This window comes from Manis javanica, chromosome 15 (assembly GCF_040802235.1).
Source record: "Manis javanica isolate MJ-LG chromosome 15, MJ_LKY, whole genome shotgun sequence".
NCBI classification, from domain to species: Eukaryota; Metazoa; Chordata; class Mammalia; order Pholidota; family Manidae; genus Manis; species Manis javanica.
The window spans coordinates 85,400,793-85,419,161 of record NC_133170.1 but is presented as its reverse complement, the minus strand read 5'-3'; the positions used below and the strand labels follow the sequence as shown (position 1 = coordinate 85,419,161).

The window sequence follows — 18,369 nt, the reverse complement described above, 5'->3', positions numbered from 1 at the left end:
GACCGTGGACTACAGGGAACTGAATAGTCACACCTCCCTTTGCATGCTGCTGTCCCCTCTATAGCAGCTCTTATGGCACCCTCAGTCACTAACTAGGGACGTACCATTATGTTGGGGACCTTGCTAATGCTTTTTTTCTCTATTGACATAGCACAAGAAAGTCAGGAACAGTTTGCCTTCACGTGGGAAGGCCAGCAGTGGACATTCATTGTCCTTCCACAGGGATACCTCCACAGTCCCACCATTTTTCACAGACTTGTAGCCCAGGACTTGGCCACATGGAAGAAACCACAAATGGTGCAGCTGTATCACTACACTAATACTATGCTCATGTCTGATTCTCTTGCAGATTTAGAAGGGGCAGTTCCTAGACTGCTGCAACATCTATAGGAGAAAGGATGGACTGTGAACAGTACCAAGGTTGAGGGACCTGGTTTGTCAGTAAAGTTCCTGGGAGTTGTCTGGTCAGGTAAAACTAAAGTTATCCCAGAAGGAATAATAGACAAGGTCCAGGCTTTCCCTACCCCCACCACTGTGGCAGTATTACAAGAGTTTTTGGGTCTTTTGGGCTACTGGAGAGTATTTATTCCACACTTAGCACAAATTCTGAGCTCTTACACCAGCTGGTATGAAAGGGTATCAGGTGAGACTGGGATGAAACAAGTGCAGCTGCTTTTACAGCTGGTAATGGATGGGGCCTTTAGCAGCAGCTTGAACGGACCCACCAACCTATTGGATTCTGGTCACAACTATGGAAAGGAGCAGAAGTCCGGTACACCTTGACAGAGAAGCAACTGGCTGCTGTGTACCATGCCTTGCTGGCTACATAGCCGGAACAGCTCCGACCAAGTTTATAACCACCTATCCCATAGCAGGGTGGGTGTAAGACTGGACCCAAAGGCCAAGGAGTGGCATGGCACAGACACCTACACTGGCCAAATGGGGCACATATTTACAGTAGTGTAGCACCCTTTCCACTAGCTACTAAGTGGAGAACTCCACTGCTTACTGGAGCCAGTGACATGCAACAGTGGAAAGCAGGAAGAACCTGCATTGGAGCCATTGGAGCCATTGGAGTCCTTATCAGGAGGGAAAAGCCCCTATTCCTGAAGATGCTTGGTATACAGATGGCTCCAGTTGTGGGCAGCCCCCAAAGTGGAGGGCTATGGCTTTCCATCCTAAGAAAGACAATATGGATGGAGGATGGAGAGGGGAAAAACAGTCAACGGGCTGAGTTATGGGCCATATGGCTTATAACCAACCACCCAGGAGCCCTCCCCTATACTTGGCCATCTATCGGGGCTTGACCCTGTGGCTACTGACATGGTATCATGCCAGCTGGATGGTTGGTCACTGTCCCCTTTGGGGACAAGAGTTGTGGCAAGACCTATGGGCCTCTGGTCAGACTAAGACTGTTACTGTACATCACATGACTGGCCATTTGCTTTTGGCATCTCCAGGGACGGATGCAGCAAACACACTGGCCCAGGTGCACTGGCTAGAAGGAAAGCCTTCCTCTGATGTGGCCCAATGGTTACATCAGTGTTTCTTGCATGCGGGGCAAAAGACAATGTGGGCTGTAGCCTGTCAGTGTGGCTTGCCATTGACCTTTGAAGTCAGTAGAGCCTGGAAGGAGTGCCTCGTGCTCTAAGAGGGACTTACACCAAGTTCTCCAGCAACATGGGACAATAGTAAAGGGGCCAATACCCCTTGTCAGGTGGCAGATAGACTATATTGGGCCTCTGCCCACATCAGAAGGATATCAGTATGCCATGACTTGTGTGGACACAGCCACTGGACTGTTGGTTCCTTTTCTTGCGCATCATGCAGATCAGCAAAGGACTAAAAGGGGCCTAGAGCATCTCTCCGCAGCCTATGGCCAGCCACAGGTGACTGAGAGTGATCAAGGCACCCACTTTACTGGACATGCATTACAAGAATGGGTACTGCAATCAGGGATAAAGCGAAAGTTTCATGTACCATATAACCCTACCAGGGAAGGCAGGATAGAGAGGTACAATGGTTTGTTAAAATCTGGCCTTAAGTTGTACACCAATAGTCTCTGGGGCTGGTCAGTTCACTTATGAACAATGCTACAGTGTTTGAATGAGAGGCCCCGAAAAGAAGCCTTGAGCCCTGAGGACGTGCTCACACACCTTGCTGCCTCTCTTATACAACTGTATATGCAAACCAAAGAGGAGTTATTGAAGCCAGGATGTGGCCAGCAGAACAGCATCCTGCTGCCAGGCCCTACTGTGTTAAACCCTGGAGACTCTGTTGAGTGGATGTGGCCCTGGACATTTCAACACATGGACCAGCGATGGCTGACCCTTCTGGCACCTTAGGGAAAAGGCCTGGAAGCTGTCCTCTGGGTGTTCCTGGAGTAACAGTAGAATGGCCCCCGAAGATCACAGCAGTATACCCAAAACGCCCAGGAGGTAAGAGCATCTTAAGGGAAGTTTTGTTTTATTGTTATGGCTAGTGCATGTACTTCCCATAGCCAGACATATCAACCCATCTGTAACTCCCACAGGGAGCGGAGTGAAGGTCTCTAGCATACTAGACCAGGACAAGATCCCTTTTCTGACACTGTCCTATCATAGGACCACTCTCTTGCATGCATCCTACCTGACGGACAAGATTTGCCTATGCTGGTGTCATTAAAACATGTGTCTTATCTCCCTTAAGGTTATTTTCTTCTACAGTGCCTGAGGCCTGGACCTGCCCCCTGGCTGCGGCTGCCATATTATGAGTGCACTGAACTCCCTACCTGTTCAGCTACTGGCCTCCTGTGGAATGGGCAAGCTATGGACTTAATCTGCATAGGACTTTGAACCTAACTATAATCCTCCAGCTGAGGATTATCATGATTTTATTGTTGTTGTTATTGTATGGTTACAGTGCTCCAGTTTTCTCGCACAGAGGCACTGTGGAAGATGGGGAATCAGTAAATTGTGAGGAGAGATTTCTGGAGGGGTGGGCTGTGGGTATTTCCAGAATTTCTCATCTGGCCTCAGCACATCTCCATATCAAAACATGTTTCCGAAGGGTTGAGAGAAGCAGACCATCTCCTAATCAACAGGTGATTACAAAGGGGGTGGAGAGTGAGCATGCACCTGGACGGGAGAGGCTTGGTGGGGTCCTTTTTTGTAGCTGGGTTGTGAGAGACACAGGTGAGCAGAAGTAGACGAGTGCTTATAAGCAATAAACGGATTTCTTCCACTTTATTTCTCCCTTTGACTGATTTCGGCTCCAAAGGTTATTTGCCCTGGGCTGGGAAAACATTTTCCCCTGGACTCACAATGTTAAAAACCAAAATAGGAAGTGACAGATACTTCCTTAAGTAAATAAAATACACCTCAGCCCAATGCCAATATCTTACTTAATACAGAAACACTAGAGGATTTCCAGGGCAAGGTATTTCCAATTTACATTTTTATAAGTAAGCATTAAATTCTAGGATGCTAGACAAACATTTACTGAATGCTACATCCTGCCTGCTGGGATACCCAAAAGCATACCTTGTTTCTATAAAACTTTGGCCTTCTTATGACTATTTCTGTCTTATGCTTTCTTGGTGGCAGGAAATAAATGGCTCTTCCTAGCAGTTATGCAAGAGAGGAAAGAGAATCACAAGTGTCTTTTCTTTCCAGCTCCCTTTGGACTAAAGATTTACACACTATCAAAGACTGCTTGAACGGTAAGGGACCCTGAAAAGATGCTTGCAACATCGGCAAAACAGACGACCAGCGGAACAGCTCAATCAGTAAAGGGATGAATATTCCTGCAACAGTCTTAATCTAGCATTACTACTGACTGGTGTTTTACTGGTCTGAAACCTAACATCAAATATTTTGATATGCCTATATAGTAAAAATTAACTTATGGGAAAGGATTACACAGATTGTTTTAAAAAAATCTGCTTCAACCATGAAATGGGAACAAAGATGATTTAATTGGGTAAATGTAAGTGTACTGAGGATAGGTTCAGCATTGCTAGACTGACAAAGGAAGGAAAATTCCAAATAAGCCCAAAATTAAACATGTTCACATTTCTACTGAAGCAATAAATAGCAGCACCCTGAACTTGGTTACTGACTCAAGATAAATCCTTGCAGCCAAAGTAAATTCTGTAGGTTTTATTCTACTTTGTAAGACTGACCTGTGATCAGTGGCAATTTAGATATTAATTGAGGAACTGTATCATTTTTGCTGTTATTTGCTGTATTTGCTGTATTCTTTAGCTGTTAAGCTAAAACTATTTTTTCTCTAAATAAGATTGTAGCAAGTTTGTTTTTTCCAGAATTACTTGTAGCCAGTTCTATTTAAGTATTTCCCCAACTCAGAAACTCTGCATTTTTCATTATACATTTATTCCTAATGCCAGTATGGCAGCATTAACATTCATCCCAATTACTAGGTAAAAACTCTACAAACACATGAGAATAAGTCACTTGAGGTAAACTAATTCTCAGGTACAGTTTTAGGAAATGCCAACTTTAAAACACAGAAAATGATCATTTTCCCCAAGGATTTAATTCTGAGCTTTTAACATTGAAATGAATCATTTTGCTGGTCTTTGATAGGAAGTTTTCCCCTTTGTTACATTCAGTAATGGGTATTCAGAAGTTTCTCAGGCAAACTACACTAAAATAGCTCTCCAGTTAACAGGTAAGTAAGTAATTCAAACAAGTCCTATATGAATGTATGTGTATATATACATATATATATAAATATGCTAATTTCATGTAATGTCCCTCAGGGAAGTGACATGAGAGCTGGAAGGGGCCCTAGAGATCATCCTAGTCTCTTTTTTTTATTTTGCCAACAAGAGAAACTAAAACCTGAGTAAGTAAAGTGATTAACACAAGTCCATGCAATGTTATCAACAACGGCAGGGACCAAGACTCAAGTCCCCAGACTCTCAGGCCAGTGTTCTTTCACTTGGCTGAAAGATGCCTTTCATGGCTTTCCCCCCAAATTTCAGCACACCTTCACACAAGTACCTTCCTGAGACTCACCACCAACTCTTTAGTGAAAAGGAACTACAGAAAAGCTGTAAATATAATTCATCAAGCTTTTACTCTCTGAGGCATCTTACAGTAAGTTTGTCAATACACTACCTTCTAATACTTAACTCCCTATTTCCCGTCTTGAACAAAACAAGACCATACTCTTCACACAAAATGCAACCACCAAAATTGTTAACACTGTTACATTACTCATCAATCTAGTATTAGACCCCTTTCTATTGTGCGAATTCAGAATCACGTATCACATTTAGTTGTCACAACTCTTCAGATTCCCTTAGACTGGAACAATTTCTAGTTATTTTCCTTGACTTTCAAGACCTTGACATTTTTGAAGATTACAGGCTACTTATTTTGTAGAATATCCATAAGCAAGGGTTTGTCTGGTGTTGCCTCATGATTAGATTTGGATTATGCTTCAAAATTCCTGGCTGTCCCTCTTCTAAAGGAAAACCTGGAGAGTGCTGAACTACATAAATAAATGAATAGACAGATAGATAGATAAATCAAATGAGATGAAGGTTTTTAAAAATGGGTAGAAGATATGACTCGTCACTTTACTAAAGATGATACAGAGTTGGTAAATAAGCATGGAGGAGGAGGTCCACCATCATTCACCATGAGGGAAATGCAAAGTGAAACTGCAAAGCAAACCTATGAACTCACTACGTGGGTTATCATCAAAAAGACTGACTAAAAAATGAATGAATGAATGAATGAATGAATGACACAATAAGTGGAAAAAAAAGACAGACTAAACTTGTTGGTGAGAATGTGAAGAATTCAAATGCCTCATATATTGCTGATGGGAATGTAAAATGGGATTGGTACTTTGAAAAATAGTTTGGTGATCTCTTAAAAAGTTAAAAACAGCTTATTTTCAACAGTGTCAGGGTATTAAAGGCAAAGGAAGTCTGAGGAACCTGTTCCAGCAGTAAGACCAAAGAGACAGGACAACTAAATATAACATGTGACTGAACAGGTTCTGAAGAGAAGGAAGTAGTAATGTGCCACTGTTAATTTCTCGATGGTGATGGTTGTGTTATGGTTATGTAGGAGACTGTTGTTTGGTGAAAATATACATTTAGAGTGTTCGGATGAGATGGGACATTGTATCAGCAATTTACTCTCAAAACGGTTCAAGGGAAAAACCTTTATATTTATACTGTCCCTGCAACATTTCTACACATTTAAGATTATGAAATGTGTTAAACATGTTGCATTAAAGATGTTTTAAATTGATTCATTACAGAGAGGAAAAAAAACCATGACCTCCCCTTTCCACACTATACCCTTACCTCATTTTAGTTCACAGCACTTACCAGTGAGTGAAACATTATAAACATGTGATAGTCTGCCTTCTCCCTTGTAAAGTAAGCTCCTCAAGGTCAGGAACTAAGTTTTGTTCACCACTGTTCTCAGTGCCTAGAAGAGTGGCCAGTACATAGGGTATCCACATTGGTTCAATGAACTAATTTGTAGCCTTATTATGGCTTAAAATAAAATCATTTTACCACCGCTTCCCTCCAACACACACAAAACTTACCCTATGACACAGCCACTCCATTTCTAGGTCCCAAGAGAAATGGAAACCAATGTCCACACAAAGACTTATATATAAATGTTCATGGCAACATTATTCATAATAGCCAAAAACTGGAAATATTCCAGAAGTTCATAAGCTGGTGAATCCATCCAGTTAATTACTATTTGATGACAAAAAGCAACAAACTACCGATCCTGGCAGCAAAATGGATGAATCTCAAAAACACTGTAAGTGAAAAAAACACCAGACACAAAAAAGTATAATCTGGCCTGATTCCATTTTCATGAAAGTTCTAGGACAGATAAAACAAAGACCAGGGGTTGTCTTGAGGTTGGGGTAAAAGTGGGAGTGGGAACTTTTTGGAATGATGAAAATGTTCTACGGCTGGATGTTCAAAGGCTGGTCACACAACTTTGTAAATACACTAAAAGTTATTCAACTAAACACCTAAATGTTATAAATTTTATAGTATACTGATATAGTTGTTTTAAAGTAAAAGGTAGAAAGCTAGACAAAGTCTCCTTTTGCTTGCTGTTTGGTCAATTTTTTTAAGTGTTGTATAAAGGGGTGAATGAGGCTTCATCCTGTGACGGGGATCTAAACGTTTATTACCCCAAAATAAGGTCAAAACTACAAATTTAGGACCTTGAGTAGGAGCTGCAGTTCTCATATTCTCTCCATCTGCCTGGCTTCTCCAAAGTCTAGTTTCAAGGAACTTCTCAGAACCTGCTTTAGACTCAAGTATCAGCCAACCCCTCAACACCTTATCAACAGGCTCTGTGAGTACCTGGGCTTGGAAAACTGAACTTATAATGCTGGTGATTAAAGCAATGTTGCAAATTATAGCCACAAAGTTTGACTTTGTATAGAGTATCCTAATTCTGAGTGGCTGAGAAAGAAACTATTTTCTTGGTTAAGAAGTCTCACCAATTTTGTATTTGTCAACCATACCATTTCATTTCTTACAATAGAACGATTAAGTGCAAGAACAATTACGATATGGCTTCAAATTCTCAAAAATTATTTTAGTGGACATATGAGAAAAAAGAAATGTGATATGCTTGCTATATAACTATGAGGTCCTTTATGTTCATTTAATAACAACAGAAAGACTTACTCTTAAATAATCTATCTATGTAAGCCAACTTTTTCAGTTTCCCAAGTACAGAATAGGGAGGGCCATTTAAAATTAAACACATCAACAGACTTTGAAAATAGATTTTAGACCTGTATTTGGGATAAATGCTATAAAAAGAGAAATAAAGGGAAACTCATCAGAAGGAACTTAAAGCCAAGGCCCTGACCAGGCATTTCTATTCCTCTTCAAGCCACTCTCATTCAGCCAGGCGACCTACATACCTTACGCTCCGAGGCCTAGATGTTTTGTTCATCGATATATCCACACAACTATGAGGTACCTAGTACACATACTATCTGTTTATTAGTAACTGGGAAGCCCATGCACAGTTAGCTACTTTGTACAAAATGATCTTATGACAGTGTTTTCACCATGTCACACATGCTATCTCCAACCCTAGAGTTAAACTTCTTGAGGGAGAACAAGAACATGGCCCAATATCTGCCAAAGATGCTCTCTGACTTTTCAATCACAGAAGGGGGGAACAAGTTGTCCAAATACAATTGGAATTCAACACACAACTTGTGTAGCCCAAAGTCTAGTATTTTCCCTTCTGAATATGCTGCTTTACACTCCAAGAGGCTATTCCGAGAGACATGAGGGAGGATCCAGGTCTTGCCAGGCCCATTTACTTCAAGGGAATACCAACATCAGAACATTAACCAGATATGGAGTGCTCAGCACTTCCCCTACATGTCTCACTTAATCCTCACAACACTTAAGTGTGCATCTTTCTACAGATGAGAAAAAAAGGTTCAAGTCAGGTTACCTACTTCTGTCACAGCTAAGTGGTCAAAGCCCATGCACCTAATCACTGCATTGTACAGACTCCCAGAAAGAAGATATAATCCTGAGCTAAAGGCTGTGGCCAGGGATCAGAATGCTGGCCTCAGACAGTCTGGTCAAGAAGTCACAATGGGTGGTGGGTTCCTAGGTGTTTACTTTATTGTTAGGCTGCATGACTCACATATAGGGTCACATACATATCAAATCTTAAATACATTTTAAAGATACTACCCAGTTTGGCTGCTACCACCATACTGCCAGAGACAAGGTCAACAAGCTCAAAAAGCAACCCAAAGCCCTTCTGCCTCACCTACTTCTCCCTTTCCTCTCCTCCTCTTCTCTCCCACAGGCTCCAACAGCAGGGAAGAGTTCCAGCCTGGAGAAGAGCAGGGAAGTAACACTAAGAAGTTTAACCAGGCAAGTCAGGAGGCAATGAGAGACATCTCTGATCACTCCAATCTTACCTCTCATACCTCAGAGAGATCCAGCTTTATCAAATGGCCCCATCAGCTGACTAGATGAGAGGGGGGACATGATCCCAAGCTGGATCAGATTCTTCCCCCAGGAACCAGATTCACAGTATTCTCAGACTCCGGCTGTCACTGTACCGAAGACACATACCTTTGGGAAACTACGGTCAGCTCTCTTCTACCAAATGCATGGGGAAGTGGTAAAAGAGAATGGAAAAAACCCAGCTGTACAGACATGCAGGGTGCAAGAAACTTTTGTAAATGTAAAGAGGTAGGGAAGTACCTACCTTGCTCTATTTTCTAGTTCCTGGCTGCAATCATACCTGGGGCTCTAACTGTATGCCCTGTCCCTGTGGCACCATGAGAAAGACTGGACCATAATCATAAACTCAAATTGTACAATCCATTTTCTACAAAATAGTGCTTGAAACACTCCAGCTCCCCATACCTTGTACTCAGCTAGCTCCAAGTCATTCTTCAGGTCCCAGCTTAAACACCATCTCCTCCAGGCACTCTTCCTGACTACTCCAAACATCCCAGCTCCACCTTTCATACCCTCCGGTGGCACTCTGCACCTCGTCATACTCAGTAACTGCTATTACATCCTCGCTGGGCTGTAAACACCAGAGTAAAAACTACTTCTGCTCATCACTTTGAATCTACTGCCTAGCACATGGGTCAGGTACACACTTAATAATAAATCAACACTACCTTCCTGATGAAAACTAAGTCTGACCCTCATCTTTTCCAGGTACAGGTGTATCTTGCAGGTATTCCAGATTTGGTCCCAACCATTGCAATAAACTGAGTCAAATGCATTATTTGGTTTCTCTATGCATATAAAAGTTACGTTTATACTATACTGTAGTCTATTAAGTGTGCAACAGCATTATGTCTAAAAAGACAATGTACCTACCTTAATTAAAAAACAATTAAAAACACTAACCATTACCTGAGCTTTCAGTGAATTGTAATCACTGAAACCACAGATCACCGAAACATACATAATGAAAAAGTTAAAAACATTCCAGGAATTATCAAAATGTGATACAGAGACAGACACTAAGTAAGCAAATACTGTTGGCAAATGGCACTGATAATGACAGGGTTGCCACAACCTTCAGTTTGTAAGAAAACAAAACAAAACAAAACAAAACACTATCTGTGAAGTGCAGTAAAGCAAAGCACAAGCAAACAAGTTTTTCTCTTCTACCTCCTCAACAGGCCCAAGTTCACTATGACAATCATCATTTTATACTTGGGTGCCAATGCATTCAGAAACCCAGGTTATAAGAAGTTATGTTTCTAGTACTGGAGGTCCTAGCCATGGCTATCAGACAACACAAAGAAATGAAAGGCATCCAGAGTGGTAAGGATGAAGTCAAACTGTCACTGTCTGCAGATGACATGATATTGTACATAACAAACCCTAAAGAATGCACTCCAAAACTACTAGAACTAATATCTGAATTCAGCAAAGTTGCAGGATACAAAATTAATACACAGAAATCTGTTGCATTTCTATACACTAACAATGAACTAGCAGAAAGAGAAATCAGGAAAACAATTCCATTCACAATAGCATCAAAAAGAATAAAATACCTAGGAATAAACCTAACCAAGGAAGTGAAAGAACTATACCCTGAAAACTACAAGGCACTCTTAAGAGAAATTAAGGAGGATACTAATAAATGGAAATTCATCCCATGCTGTTGGATAGGAAGAATTAATATTGTCAAAATGGCCATCCTGCCTAAAGCAATTTACAGATTCAATGCAATCCCTATCAAAATACCAACAGCATTCTTTAACAAACTGGAACAAATAGTTCTAAAATTCATATGGAACCACAAAACACCTCGAATAGCCAAAGCAATCCTGAGAAGAATAAAGCTGGGGGGATCTCACTTCCCAACTTCAAGCTCTACTACAAAGCCACAGTAATCAAGACAATTTGATACTGGCACAAGAACAGACCCATAGACCAGTGGAACAGAATAAAGAGTCCACATATTAACCCAAGCATATATGGTCAATTAATATACGATAAAGGAGCCATGGACATACAGTGGGGAATTGACAGTCTCTTCAACAGTTGGTGTTGGCAAAACTGAACAGCTACATGTAAGAGAATGAAACTGAATTATTGTCAAACCCCATACACAAAAGTAAACTCAAAATGGATCAAAGACCTGAATGTAAGTCATGAAACCATAAAACTCTTAGAAAACAAACATAGGCAAAAATCTCCTGGACATAAACATGAGCAACTTCTTCATGAACGTATCTCACCAGGCAAGGGAAACAAAAGCAAAAATGAACAAATGGGACTATATCAAACTAAAAGCTTCTGTACATCAAAGGACACCATCAGTAGAACAAAAAGATATCCTACAATATGGGAGAATATATTCATAAATGACATCCAATAATGGGTTGACATCCAAAATATATAAAGAGCTCACACACCTCAACAAACAAAGCAAATAATCCAATTTAAAAATGGGCAGAGGATATGAACAGACACTTCTCCAAAAAAGAAATTCAGATGGCCAACAGGCATATGAAAAGATGCTCCATATCACTAATCATCAGAGAAATGCAAATTAAAACCACAATGAGGTATTACCTCACACCAGTTAGGATGGCCACCATCCAAAAGACAAACAACAAATGCTGGCGAGGATGTGGAGAAAGGGGAACCCTACTACACTGCTGGTGGGAATGTAAACTAGTTCAACCTTTGTGGAAAGCAGTATGGAGGTTCCTCAAAAAACTCAAAATAGGAATACTATTTGACCCAGGAATTCCACTCCTAGGAATTTACCCTAAGAATGCAGGAGCCCAGTTTGAAAAACACATATGCACCCCTATGTTTATCGCAGCACTATTTACAATAGCCAAGAAATGGAAGCAACTTAAGTGTCCATCCATAGATGAATGGATAAAGAAGAGGTGGTACATATACACAATGGAATATTATTCAGCCGTAAGAAGAAAACAAATCCTACCATTTGCAACAACATGGCTGGAGCTAGAGGGTATTTTGCTCAGTGAAATAAGCCAGGTGGAGAAAGACAAGTATCAAATGATTTCATTCATCTGTGGAGTATAAGGACAAAGAAAAAAACTGAAGGAACAAAATGGCAGCAGAATCACAGAACCCAAGAATGGACTAACAGTTACGAAAGGGAAAGGGACTGTAGAGGGGACTTGATTATGGGAGGCGTCTAGTAACCATAATGTTGCTCATGTAATTATACATTAATGATACCAAAATAAAAATAAATAAATAAATAAATAAATAAGTTATGTTTCCAGGTAGCTTGGTATAACAGAAAAAAGTTTATAGTAATTTTTTTTTAACTCGGGTTTTTTTAAAAAATGCAGGTTTTGGGATTTAGACAAATCTCAATTCTGCTACATACTCATTGGCGGTGAACCCTGGACTAGTCATCTGAGACCTGGTTTTCTTGTCTGAAAGTGAAAAAAATAATACCACAAAGATGAGCTGGTCTTTGATGAGCTCACATCTTTGAGCTCCAAAAATGTACAAGAGACTTCTTTAATAAAAGTTAAATTAGCAGTCAATAAGCAAAACTAAGAATCTGAATCCAGACCTGTTTCCAGGGCTCCAGCCTTTATAGATGAAATATATGCCTACTGGTCCCGCCTTTCAAACAGGTGGTAGAAATACCAAGCAGAGTCCCAGGGAGGGAGGGAGTTATGGAGATGAACCTTAGAGGAAAGCAGGACTCAAATAGGGCCCAGGATTTCTCAGAAGTGGATTGGAAGGGCATGCTACTGACATGTGACAGGATGATTTTCCAGTGGACGGACTGTACCAGGCCATTTAGCATGCCTGCCTCGACCACATACACTGAAGGCCAGTGATACCCATCAATGTAATAAAAAAACAGAAAGAAAGAAAAAAGGCCCACATACATTTCAAAATGCTCCTGGAGAGAAGGTAAAAACACACCACCAGATAAAGCAGAAAAAAAAGACAGAGTAATCACAGTGAGTAGAAAGCATGAGACACAAAGACATGGACAAAATTCAGAGATTTGATGAGGAGCTGGCAGAAAAAGGCCATTCTTTAAAGACTCTTACCTACAAAATCAAGTCCAAACCCCTAAGCAAACTATGTCCTTTAGGACTTGGCTCTGCCCATCCCAGCTGTCTCAACTCCAGCTTTCTCCTTAAGGCACTCTATACTCCAGCCACCCCAAACAACTTGTGGTTTTCCTGATTGCTGTTTTCCTACTTCTATGCCTTTGTGCATGTTTTCCTCTACCCAGAATGCACTTCTTAAGGTGAACTCCTAGTTATACATCAACACCTGGCTCAAAAGTGTGAAGCCATACAAAGACAACTCCACATCACTCAGGCCTTTTTCTCCTTCACAGCACTTCTCACATTCCTTCTGTATGGCTCTGGTCTGCTCTCTGTTATTGCCTACCTTCATCCCACTGCATGGACTAAGAGCTACTAAAGGGTAGGGACCATGTGAACCTTGGCATGTAACAGGTACTCAGTAAATGTTTTCTGAGTGAATGATATTGCATGAAAGGCTCCTAAAAAATAGTACAAGGAAAAGCAAACATCAGATATTTTCTGTTATCGAAAGCATTTATTTTCTCACCTCTGCTCTCTGGTTAAGTATCACCTAGGACCAGACAGACTGGGATGCTCTATCACTTCCTAGCTCTATGTCCATTGGCAAGTCAGCAAACCTCTCTGTGTCTCAAGTTTCTTCACTTATAAGGTAACCACCTTTGCAGTGTGATTATGAGGATTGATTAACGTATGTAAAAAAAGAAAAGAAAGTGCCAACTAAATGACAGTTCTGCTAGTCCGCCATAACCACAAAAACCGTAACAGGACAGGGTATTGTACCACTGGGAATGTGATCACGAAATTTGGTCGGAAGCATCTGTTGCTCTTTTTTAAGGGGCCGAAAGTCAACAAATCCAAAAGCTTGTCTTCAAGCTGCATTGTTTGCCCTCCATAATATTCAATACCAATCCCCTAATAACCACTGTCTCCCCTGGCACCTTTGATAATGTACACTCTCAGTTCTCTGGTCTGACCACACTTCCTCTGTCATCCTCTGTAACTTGTCTTCTATTGACATCTAAAGTAAGGGATTCCTCTGGCTCAGTTCTCACATTTTTTTCTCACCTTGTCCACTCTCAAGGCTTCAATTATTATCTCTATGGAGATGACCTTATGACTTCTCACATTCACAAAATATTTCAAACCCAACTTATCCAAAAATACTTAATCTTTGTCAATAAGACAATAAAGCATCACATTCAATCCCTCCCCCTCTCACACTCTTTTTCCTGATTCTCACACATCTCACTAGCCCTCAGGTTCCTCTTCCTTTGCTGTCCTCTAAAAGTATGTGTTCACCAGAGTTACCTCTCTGGTCTTTCTGTTCTACCTCAGTAGTTCTTAATCCTTGGGATAATGGACACCTTTGAAAACATACTGAATGCTATGGACTGTTTATTAAAAAGAAAAAACATACACAACACCTGCTTGCAATTTCACCTAACCAATTACCTCAAGAATCTGCTCATCCACATAAGACTACCACTTACATCATCTCCAGATTCTACTTCCCTCTTATAAATTCAAGGCGCCTTCTGGATACTACATAGCCTCAAAGGCCTACAGTCACCACAAAGCTAGCAAGTCCAAACTCGAACTCTCTTTCTCCCTAACAAACCTGCTCTGCCTGCAGCATTCCTTCTAGGATAATGGCACCATCATCCTCCCAAGCTAGAAGCCTTGCAATGAATGAACAACTATGCCAAACCAAATCAATCACCAAGCCTTGTCTTAGAAATCCCTCTCAATCCAAATCTCACCTCTCTCGGGCTTATGCTTTAAGAGCTCATCTTCCTTTGCTTCTTCCCATACTTGCCGTACACAATTAAAGTCTACCACTCTTCTGACAAGAGTCCCTGATTCTGTCGTTGTAAGGTTTCACACCCCCATCTACTACCTTCCACTGCCACTATTTTACTCTACCTCTAGATGATTACAATACCCAGATTCCTCCACCTCAGTAATTTTCCCTATCATTTCTACCAGTGTTGATCTATTTTCCTAAAACATTTCAAAATTGACCATATCAACCATATCACTACCTCTTTCCAAAAGCAGTGATCCTTCTCCATTGCACAAATACACTACTAGCCTTAGTTCTGCCTTTAGAGTCCTCTACAATTTGCCACCTAAGGACTTTTCCAGGATTAGACTCCACAAGCACAAGCTGTCACTTGTGCCTCTTTTCTATCAAAAACCCCCACTATAAAGGCCCAACTCAAACTCCACTCTTCAACTTTTTATCTTCCACATAATGACTAGGAAAGGGATCTGCACCGAAAAGGCAAAATTCCTAATGAAATTATTCAGGAAATGAAAAAAAAAAGTTGCCTGAAAAATCCTTAAATGCTTCTGGAAGCACTAAGTTTTTAAAAATACCGCAATTCAAATAATAACACTTCAATCCAGAACCCCTCCACAAACCCAGCATTTGTTAAATACTAGTAATGTGCATTTAGACTTACTCTTACTAGGGTATACAATCAATCTGAAGATATGAAGCTCTAAATGGACCCAGGATTCTAATTCAAACTACATCTGGACTTTACTTATGAAAGGAAAATGACAGTGAAAGTATGTGGCATTTCACCTAATAGACTTAGAAGGTCAAATAGGTCTATAGCAGTGATAGAAATAGTTTCAGATCTAAATCATCTTCAGATCAGATTAAACTTTCAACTAAAATGTTCTCCACCTGAACATTTTTTGACCTATGGATTTTTTTCAGTCCCTATTTCCAATGTTCAATTTTTTAAAAGGGCCAAAGTACATGATGGGCAATTCTGAGCCTTCTCATAATAATACATGTTTACTGGCATACACACCAGCAAGTGCAACAGCAATAAAATGTACAAGAGAAGTGATGCTGCAGATGGCATTTTTAGGGCCTTCTTTCTTTTAGACCTGACCTAATTTAATTTCTCTATTGGTTCCTAAACCTGAATAATATTAATGTTCACAGCTATATCCTGTGAAGCATTTTTATCCTGAAAAGAATGAAAATATTCAAGTTAGTCTTTTTTTTTTTTTTTCAGAATTTTAACTAGTCTAGCTAAGACACTTTGTAAAACATGCCCTTTATGGCATTTCTAAAATTTTTTCATTCAAAATTTAATGTTTCTGAAATAGATTTTCTTATAACTGTCAAATATGCTAAAATTCTAAAATTATTAATAACACTAAGGAAAGCAGGGTGAAAGAGAAAGTGCTCTAGCATTTGAAATAGGAGATGAGTCTACAATCTCAGGTCTGACTCTAGTTGTATAACTTTAGAAATCGGCTTCACCTAGAAATACAAATGAGAAAGGCACAGGACTGAGCACGAGGTGTCTAACAAATATTAGTTTCCTCCCTTCATTTCAGCATAAAAGACACACTCGTAAGATTTAGGTGTAAGGGAGTCTACATTTCCACAAATATTCATCGGCACAGAACACTACACGGCTAGTTGGTTCTAACAATACCGCCGCCCTCAAGCCCTAACGTTTCTGAGGATCTGATCAAGAAGGAGCTTGCATGTGATTCTGCAAGAACTCCATTAAAACTGCATATATATTGACCACTAAAACATTAACAGGAAAAGTCCACAGTAACTGTGCTGAAACATCTGGATGCATTTATGCAGGGTAAGAGGGCTCATTCGGGGTAAAGGGGGAAAAAAATGTCAAATTAGGCCCAACTCCAAAAGTCTCTTTAATAAATCAAGACAGCGATGCTGTCTTATCCTTCCTGAAACACAAACAGTACGGCATTAAAATACATTTTTAAACTTTTAAGACTGAAATATTCCAAAACACTGGGCCACTAATGCTTTGTAGAAGGCCTGCGCAGGCGAGCACTACCAGCACCATTTAGCGCCAGTAAAGGTATTTAATGAAAGCCGTTCTCAGAAAACACAGGCGAGGTGATTATTACTACGCTGTCATTAGATTATTATTTCGGCGTTGTGCACACACGACGAAGCGAACCGCTCGCTCTCGATCCCGCGGCCGCCTCCACCACCTACCAGCGTCTGAAGGAATTCCCGGCTTTACAATCGGAGGTCAAAAGCGCCACGATATTCGCAAACTTGGGGGCCGGCGCTTCCGTCCCTTCCCGGGGGTCCCAAAAGCCGCGCAGCGCCCAGTCCCGAGAGTCCCCGAGCGCTGGCCTCCGCCCCCCTCCCCGCGGCGAGCGAGGGCCGGCCGGCGGAGCGCGCAACACCCAAACCTCGACCGACCCCGGGGCCCCGCCCGAGGCCCCCCGACGCGCAACCCAGGCGAAGCCAGGGGTCGGGGGCGCGGCGGCGCGGACCCCGGGCGGCGGGGCGGACGGGCGCGGCAGGGCCTGCGGGCGGGCGCGGACACTCACCACACCATGCCGTAGGCGCCCTCGCCGATGTACGAGAGGTTGGTGTAGCGCGGCCCCACGTCGAACACCTGCCCGCGGACCATCTCGGGGCCCGCGCCCGCTGCCGCTGCCGCCGCCATGTTGGCTGCCGGGCCGCCGCCGCCGCCGCCGCCGCCGCCGCGCTGGGTTCGACGCTCTGCGGCTGCCGCTCGGCCCACGCCGCGCCTCCGGAGGGACCGCGACGCTGCCCGTGCAGCCGCCGCCGCTGACCGCAAAGGAGCACGGAGGGTGCCGCTCAAGACGGCCGGGGAGGCGACGGCCGCTCAGACCGACTCCCAGCCTGACTGACTGACGGGAGGGCCGGCGGACGCAGGGAGGGGCCCGCGCCCAGGAGGGCGCTAAGGCGGGGCCAGGAAGCGTGCGCGCGGATTGGCTCCTCGCGGCTGGGGGCGGGGATGCGCGGGTGGCGGAAGCAGCGAGCTCGGGGCGGAGCACTGCGGCGGCGACGGAGATGCCGCCCTGCGCGGTCACGTGCGTCTGTGGGGAGCCGGTGCGGGAAGTGCCCCTGGAGACGCCGAAGGACACCCGAGAGTGGGCACTGCACCCGCAGGGCTGGACCTGGGAGATGGTCGGGGACAGGGAAAGCCCCGGAGCGGGGCCCCGACTGAGGCAGAGAGCGACCCGGGCCGGCGATGCTCCCGCCACACACCGGCCGCAGGCCTGGGCGAGTCCATGGCCCCCACACACAGCGGAGGCCTGGAGACAAGGGCAGCCACCGAAAAAACATGACTGAGACCGAGAGAGAAATCTACATACTGAGAAAGTGTAAAACACAAAGGTCAGGACCACAGGGAGAGACCGGCAGGATCCGCTAACCAGAGGCTCGTTCCGCAAGTGTTTGTTGAGCATCTACCATGTTCCTGGGCACCCAGCCTCGTGGAAGTTACATTC

At 42.7% G+C, this 18,369-nt stretch overlaps 1 protein-coding gene across 2 annotated transcripts in view; it reads right to left on the bottom strand.

Moving 5' to 3' along the window:
• Positions 1 to 17,786, bottom strand: part of MAPK1 (mitogen-activated protein kinase 1) — a 111,831-nt gene extending 94,045 nt beyond the window's left edge. The window contains exon 1 of one of the 2 annotated variants that reach the window (XM_073223125.1): positions 17,440 to 17,786. In XM_073223125.1, the coding sequence (XP_073079226.1) occupies positions 17,440 to 17,558 (119 nt within the window). In that variant the 5' untranslated portion in view covers positions 17,559 to 17,786. The remainder of the gene's footprint in view (positions 1 to 17,439) is intronic. The other variant, XM_036993143.2, reaches the window with a different exon arrangement.
• Between the last annotated feature and the right edge of the window lie 583 nt (positions 17,787 to 18,369).